The sequence below is a fragment of the Pecten maximus genome, chromosome 15 (assembly GCF_902652985.1).
Source record: "Pecten maximus chromosome 15, xPecMax1.1, whole genome shotgun sequence".
Classification (NCBI taxonomy): Eukaryota; Metazoa; Mollusca; class Bivalvia; order Pectinida; family Pectinidae; genus Pecten; species Pecten maximus.
Genome location: NC_047029.1, coordinates 12,999,718 through 13,008,119, shown reverse-complemented (window position 1 = coordinate 13,008,119; position 8,402 = coordinate 12,999,718). Strand labels below are relative to the sequence as shown.

General features: G+C 36.0%; 2 protein-coding genes across 2 annotated transcripts in view; one reads left to right on the top strand and one right to left on the bottom strand.

Annotated features, from left to right (window-relative positions):
* Positions 1-310: 310 nt before the first annotated feature.
* On the bottom strand, positions 311-1,174 carry LOC117343263 (ficolin-2-like). Its single transcript, XM_033905607.1, has one exon. It carries the CDS (start codon positions 1,172-1,174, stop codon positions 311-313), a length of 864 nt encoding a protein of 287 aa, XP_033761498.1.
* A 3,582-nt stretch (positions 1,175-4,756) lies between these two features.
* The window catches only part of LOC117344387 (integral membrane protein GPR155-like), a 28,645-nt gene continuing 24,999 nt past the window's right edge, over positions 4,757-8,402 (top strand). Inside the window, 1 exon segment of the mRNA XM_033907133.1 lies at positions 4,757-4,864. The gene's annotated coding sequence lies outside the window, so the exon portion shown is untranslated.

Sequence of the window (8,402 nt, the reverse complement as noted above, 5' to 3'; positions counted from 1 at the left end):
TTCACGTACTTTCACGTTGAAATCTTCACTCAAACATTTATTTATCTTGATGGGTAAAGGTAAATTATTAAAGATTGTACTTGTGAAATACAAAATAAATTTTTAACATAACCAATACTTTCCCGAATGACACCAACATTGAATGATACATAACAGCGATTGTTATTATTTGGACGTATCATCATGATATTTAAGAGTCTGGCGGTTCGATGACTACACTGTCACCTTCATCAGATTCGTCAGATTAGACTGATGAATGTGACAATGTAGTTATCGAAACGTCACACCCTTAAAAGTAATATTGATTGAGTTATATATCTGTCCTACGTATCAACATGGTTGAAGATTTGAGAGCAGCAAAACCCTGGCCGCTTTCAAAATCTAACCACGACATGGCCTTGCTGTCCTGAGCAGACGACGGTCTGTAAGGGCCATTCAGGTTGGACCTGTGACAATGCATGTACCACCATCCTCCTTGATTGATAATTGCACAGTTTATATCCAAATCGTCATCATCACGGTCTCTGGTGCTGAACGGCTTGTTATTGTGGATTTCTAGTCCATTATACGTAGATCCCGTGAACCCCGAAATAGTCAGGGTGTAGTTTTCATTTTCAGAAGAAACGGAAAACGTTGAATACGTTGCATATTTCGATACACCTGCAGAATTTTCCATCTCAATTCGAAGTTCATATGACCCTGATGAGGTTAGTTTGTATAAATTATCATTCCCAATCCAGTATTCACCATACGGAGAACCGAATCCTCGTTTGTATTCTTCCCACGTTTTGTAAAAGTCTTGGCTTCCATCAAATCTATTCTGTATGACTGTCCATCCACCGCCCAATGTGTCCATGTCACAAAACACATCAGTCGTGGCCAAGTCGCTGGTTGTTATAGTGTACACATCAGAAGGACTTCCCGCCGGTAGAAAGTGACACATCCCGATATCACTAGAAATGTACAGGTCTCCATACGGGTTACTGTTTGGTTGCAGGTAATTGCACATCAAGGAGTCAACGTCTTCCTGTACCACAAACGCTTCACAGCGATCCAGGTGACACTTCAGCGCGCATGTCATCTTCTCCGCGACTGTTGGAATCACAATTAACCCATAAAAGGGATAGCTGTTTGTGTGGCCCTTGTATGATGTAACGCTTGACCCAAAGGACATGTTTGCCAGAAGTAGTATGATTACCATGTGGTAGGAGATTAAAGTATCGAAATCCATCATCAGTTTAAACGCTGAACGAGCCGCTTCAACAAAGATGCATTTCACATTCGAAATATGTTTTTATACTACATCCGATATTGAGCAATTAAAATAGGCGTGGCCAATTTGTATGCCAGTATTAATTGATTAGTGGATGAAGTAGAGGCGAAGTAGAAATCTGTCAGTATAGTCTCTTGTATTCTGTCATGTAATTTAGTCTAGAAAATGTGATCCGATTCTTAAATAGCATCCTATAACCAAAATGTTCCATTAGGTAAAATGTAGTTAATGCATATCCACTTCTGTATATGTTCATTTGTTTAAGTCTGTTAAGTGTCTAAATCAACCTAATTGCCCTGCAAATAAACGTAAGCGTAAGAATTATACCTGCTGTCCTCCCATTGCATGATAGTTAGGGGCGACTAAAATTTCGAAACAACTTTCTTGTTCCTAACGTCTCCCTTGACGATGCCTCACTTTTGGCCTTTAGTTGAGCGTTCGCCCCTGTGAGGAAGGCTTTGGGTCCTGTCCCCTTGTCGAGATATAGCTACTACTCGAGGTCCCCCCGTTGTCAGTATAACCTGACCGGATGGAGTGTCTTTTGGATTTATTACATAGTACGCTTCAGTGAGGTAGCACTATAAAGCAAATATCAGTTTCGTCCTATCTCAAAGAGATAAACACACACGCACACACCACCACCAATGACAATATTTTATCCTCATAAACATATCAAGTGTAGAGAAGTATATACATACAAAATTGTACAGGACATATGATATAATACATGGATACATTTGTTAAGCAAGATACTATCTTAAATATTGTTGAGTCGTATACTTATTTGTTTAATTAATTTCACAAGTGATTTCAATTCATCGTCTACTACAAAATTAAAAAGAGTATTAAATTTGAATGTACTAGGTCTTTCAAAATAGTATCTATATATATATGTTATACTGTTACACACACGTTCATCTCGCACCTAGGGGAAGCCGTATTTAATGACCATAGCTGTTGATAGGCCGTTAAACAATTTAATACCAAAACCCTCCTGTCGATATTACCTAGTTAATAATACAATTATACAGAGTTAGACAATACTTAATTATTTGATACAGTTACCTGCCAGTGCTTTGTCATTTGCATGTTGTTGTCGTGCACGTGCACGTACATTCTCATACGTTTTTGCGGTGTGTACTTGTATTAAAAGCTTCACACGTTATCGAGTGTATCAGAGTTATACCAAATGGCTTAGAGAGGCTTCCATGCCTAACCAGGAAATCTCGATGGCAAGTAACAATAGATACACAATCTAGAATGTATTAAAATTGTACTCTTCCCTACTGTAGGATCTGTCACACTAGCCGGACAGTAAATAGTTCGCGCCTCGTTGAACGGAGTTGTATTTATAAAGTTAACATAGATATGTCTGACGGAAGAAATGAACGAGCGCTTCATCCAGACTCCTTTGGTATTGAAGTACTCGAATAATAATACAATGACAAATACCTTTGTTTTAAATATGACGAAGTCATTTGGTACAGGGTCTCGCTTTATTCAAATGTAAAGGTAATAAATGTCATTTAGGTATGAATACTACTGTCAGTATTTATCTAGCATCAAAATAAAAATTAAGTTCATTAAGAACATATTCGTGAACGAGTTATAACGACCACATAGAGACAAAGAAAACAAACAGACGATGTGGACAATTATAAATTGATCAATCGAGCGCAAGATAAAAAATAGAGAGAGCAAAATAAAGGTTGACATGGAGGCTCTTGGCCAAACAAAGAAATTATATAATGTTCCTGAAGGGTAAAAGCCTTCCAATTTATCGACGACATTCGTCATGTGAATCTAGGTTAAATCCCTGGTTCTGTCACGTTCTCAAAATGAGAGCTGGGGTAGTGACAATGGAATAATCAGACAAATCAACGAGCATCCATAAACCTTAACTTAACCTCACAAAGAAGTAGGATATATCCATGATATCGAATGGTTAGCTTCACATTGTATATCCATTAAAGAGTATATCTATAAACCCTGCCTCCTCAGTAGTAGACATGCATCTATCACGAAAATCATGATATTTTAGAACAAGCCAATACTTGGTTAGCAAATCAAATGTAAACATCATAGATAGTGTAAGCAGGTATGATACCATCTAGAAATGGAAAATTCACAATAGGAAACAGAATAAGTACACACGTTGCTTTTCTTAATCATCTATGTCATATAATTGTCAAATCATTTGTATGCATAATTGAATAAAACATATTTAAACGATAACGAATTTGGCAATGAATCAAAATATAAACGGATGAACCTTATCGGTGCATGACATCAAGTTTTTTTTTTTTTTTTTTTTTTTATATTTGAAGCCATAAACGCGATAGAATGTACTGTATTTAATGCTTTGGGAATCAACGCATCAATATTAAAATGAACGTATTTGAACCATCAAAGCTACTTTTATCGCGTTTATATTTATGTTTGTCGTGTTAAAGTTTTGTTTATGGCATTTAAAGTTTATATTCAATCAAAGCGTTTTAATTTTAAAATATGTTTAACACGTTAAAGTTTATGTCTAACGCGTTAATTCTTTATATTTGACACGTTACAGTTTATGTCCATCTCGTTAATTTATGATATTATTTAAATTCAATATTATTTAACACGTTAAAGTTTATGTTTAACACGTGCATTATTTCTAAAGCGTTAAATTCTATGAATAATGTAAAGTTTGTATGCCAAAAGTGAGTTTGCAAAATTTAATTCTAGTGTCTAGTATATATATAATCTTTCCTTTTTAATTATATTTCCTGAATTTGTTGATAGGCCGATTTTAGCAAAATTTCAGCACGCGAAAAGATATTGGTTTAAAGTTCATTGATGATATTTTCGCTTATTTCCTTTGTCATTTACTAAAGAAATCATGCAAGTTATTGATATCGTGATTTTTTTACGCCGTGTTAACGTTACTTTAGTAATATTGCGTATGAAGGAACACGATGCCTCAAGAAACTGAGTTTTGTAACCAACTTTTTTTTTTTTTTTTGCAGCAGCAGCAGCAGCATATAGCCCCTAAAATAATAATAATAAAAAGAGAGAGAGAGAGTTGATTTCAGGCTGGAAATTATGTGAAGAAACTATAGATATTCCTTTGTAAACACCCAAAATTTCAATAAGATCCATCCATGAATGTATTCGGGGTATAATTTTCGGGGGGGGGGGGGGGGGGGGGGGGGGGGGGGGATAGGGAGGGGGGATGAAAAACCTGCATATTTTTAGTTCTAACATGTTTTTTAACGTTGCGAATTCAATTATGTCACACTAGCTTACTGTAGTTTTTAATTTGTTAAATGCTAAAACGTTACATATATTTCAAAGTACAACGATATATATTTCACACGAACAACCAATTCAGTACAATCATGGATATGGTGCGACGCATGGACGTTGTCACGTTTTCTGACAGCTCGTTCTATTCTGCGACCTTTAGAAAAGCAAGAGTGTAAGAGTTATGTCCCTTAGCATCATAAATGTCGGCCATATGTTTGACTTACATAAACAACAGCACATGTACAGTACATGCTGTGATACTGCGGATTGAATGAAAACGTGCATGGGATCAGCCATTGATAGGTAAGGTGGTAACTGGTGAATGGGAGATTTATCCGTGCAATACCATTTAATCTTCAGATTCCCACTGAAAGAGAGAAGCAACAAAGGCGAAACCGGTTCCGTTCTGATGTCGGCATACTTCATTTACTTAGGTAGCCTAGTCTAGTATCCAGCTATCACCGACATGTTAAATTGTTGATGTTTCCATAATAGAGCTTCACCAGATACCAATCAACTTGAAACTGACCTTTATAATCACAGGCTCTAATAGGCCGGTCACTTATTGGTAGTTTTAACAGACTTCATAGCAGTAAACTGTCAATCTGAATCGGTTAATTTTTTAATTCAGAATCTGATTTTTTTTTCCACAAATGTGTTTATAAAATGTATTAACTTATCATACTTGAGTTGGACACTGGTAGGTGTTTTTTCTTCAGATTTTTATATTTTGTATAACATGTAGGCTAGCATGACTTATAAAATTAGATTTGCCAGTTTGAATTGACATTAAATTGATGTCTAGATTCTAACGTCCTCATTAATACTAGACATATTATAGACTAGCTCATTATATAATTGTCTATCATTGTTAAATCAGGAAACATTTCAGTCAAAAGATGTTATAACTAGGACACACGTCTAGTGATACGATAGCAGACCATATCTGGCCACAATAAATTAAAATACCCCTAAATTGTACAAATTAATATCTAGACTCTATCGGAAAAAAAACAATAACTTTATTTTCGATAGTTATTTTTCGGCATAGCCGTATAATTTTCTTTTGGCCCCGGATATGACGCGACAGGTGGCGTTTCTGGTCAAGATGAAGTATGTGATTGGTCAATGTAGCGGTAAATGCAAAATGCAGATATGCAGTTAAAAAATGAAACAAAGAAAAGATTGAATGCAAGCTGAATAAGTGGATGTATCTTTTTAAATGACACATTAATAAAAACATATTCCTGATTCAAATGCAGTTTTATTATTACCAAAAATGATTCAAACTGATGTAATTTTGTTATTCGTGCTAAAACGCTTTAGTTCGTTAATTCATTTCACCATCAGCTTTACATTATAACCATCAGCATTAAAACTATGCCGTTTATCTTTTTTAAAGATATTTCTTGTTTTTACATGAATCTTTGATGATGTGCAATTCATGGTGTGGGTTTCTCGATTATTTCCTCATTACTGAAAACATTTTGATATATCCATAGACACGTTGTCGTCCATCTGACCTGTAAAGCATAAATTTAAGCGAGACTCGTCAGTGAACAACAGCTGATTAGGTGCATGTGCAAGCAGCCACTTCATTCAACATTGGCGTTGCCTTTGCACAAGTGGCAGTCTAACAAAGGGACGTTGCATGTGGCCTTAAATGAAACTTCCACAACTGATTTCTAACCGTTCTTGGACACACTGGATGACCGTTTACAGAGGTGTGGGAGATGTATAATATATGCCTCTATCTTGACGTCACAACATAATGGGACGGTCACCAAATCTGCCTGTGACTCTTAAGACGCCTGCAAACTAAACGGGATATTGTTGTCTCCTGTACACCATATTGCTGGGCTAATACATCATGATGTTGAGAATGTCCCTGCATTATCAGCACTGACAACCCTATCAACTTCACTCAAACGCATCATCGCTTCGAAAAGAAATATTGTGTAACTAATCTGTTCTGTTAACAATGGTCGATTTGTAATGATTTACCAGCTCATAATATGGTGTAAGGGTACCCTGGATTCGTGCTTTCTTTAAAAATCTGCTGAAAAATTAAAGATGCAACGTTGAGCGGGGTCACAGTCAGCTGAATTTTAACTGAAGAACATTTTCACAGTCTAATTGAATTTAGTCAACCTGTCTAAAAGTTTTATTAGAAAAACTGAACTTGTGTTTCCTTTTTCCGCTAGTATATTTGGCCCTTTAGTAGAGTCAGAATTAATATATTAATTATTTTGCATCCGCCATGAAATCGTGGGGGGGGCATATCAATATCATATTATCCATGTACATCCCGTCCCCTTCCCTGTTGTCGCCTCAAGTACCATCCTGTCCCATCCCGATGCAGTGTAACTAGCTAATCTAAGGAAATGCTGATGTGATCCTCACCAAACTGTTTCAGGGTGACAAGTGGGGGCATTTTTGTCTTACATTTTCTAGTTTTCTAATATTGTCGCAAAATATAAAATGCCTACTAACCCACCATTTTTACCACGCAAAATATAAAAATATTTTCACAAGTCAGTTGCAATTGGCCTGTCTGAATTTCAAACCCGTTAATTTACCAGGCCGGCCAGATAATCTACACATCTGGATTATTGGGCTACCCTTTTACAATGTTATTAATACATGGGTAGAGTTCCAGGAAATATCTACAGTATAGCTGGAAAAAGCCGAACTTTACAGACTATTTTATACAATATGCCAACTGACCTAGTAATCACTGATGTATACACATGCACATCAGGTGTACCACCTCTCATAAAGTAAACTGTTATGTCATGTGAGAGCATTGTAATTAACACATCACAAGACTCCTGACCCTAGCCTGTGATTGACGTTTTTGAGGAACATTTTTGAGGAACGCTAGCCTAGCTGTGTACGGTATATAGATATTTCTGTGACAACGAAAGTTTGTGTATATTATACCTGTTTAAAATTTATATATATATATATCCTATTCAAAGAATCCATTCAGTGATTAAGGTTGAACTTGTACATATTATAAGTATGATAAAGACTTATATGTATATATATAGGTTTTTGATGCTTCTGATTCATGTATAATAAACAATTTGTGTGTCACCAGGGGGCACTATTTAGCTTACCTTATGTAAGACGAAAGCTCATGTAAATTCTGTTTTGACATTTAATTCAAAACTTTAGTGTTAGTGAACATAATAAATTAGAATTATTTTATGGATGACTGAAAGTACTCTTCTGCAACATATTGTTTAAATGAGATTATTCGATGGGTAAGTTTAATTTTTAAACTTGTGTCTACATTATCCTGATAAAAATTACTTACCAGATAGGTATATGTGGGCTGCACTTGTAAGGGCAGATGCACTTATCAGGTCAAAAATGGCATATAATTATGGACTATGTTCACAACATAAAATATACTTATAATGCTGCAGGCCCTAAATGTACATGTATAATGCATGTGTCTTACAAAGGGGCTGCAGTGGCTGAATGGTTAAGGTGTCCCGACACTTTATCACTAGCCCTCCACCTCTGGGTTGCTAGTTCGAAACCCACGCGGGGCAGTTTCCTGGTACTGACCGTAGGCCGGTGGTTTTTCTCCGGGTACTCTGTCTATTTAATCTCCACCTCCAAAACCTGGCACGTCCTTAATAAATGACCCTGGCTGGTAATAGGATGTTAAACAAAATAAATCAAGTGTCTTACAAAAGATCTGTTACAGCAAAACAAGTATCGTACAAACTGTGTATATATATTCACTTTGATACTTTATTAGGTCATGTAGCTGGCTGATAAAGTGTTATATAAAGTACTGAGAACTTGTTCAGTTATAAATAGATAT

Excerpts from the sequence above, each read along its gene's own strand:
- LOC117343263 (XM_033905607.1), bottom strand. The coding sequence starts at position 1,174 with ATGTCCTTTGGGTCAAGCGTTACATCATACAAGGGCCACACAAACAGC.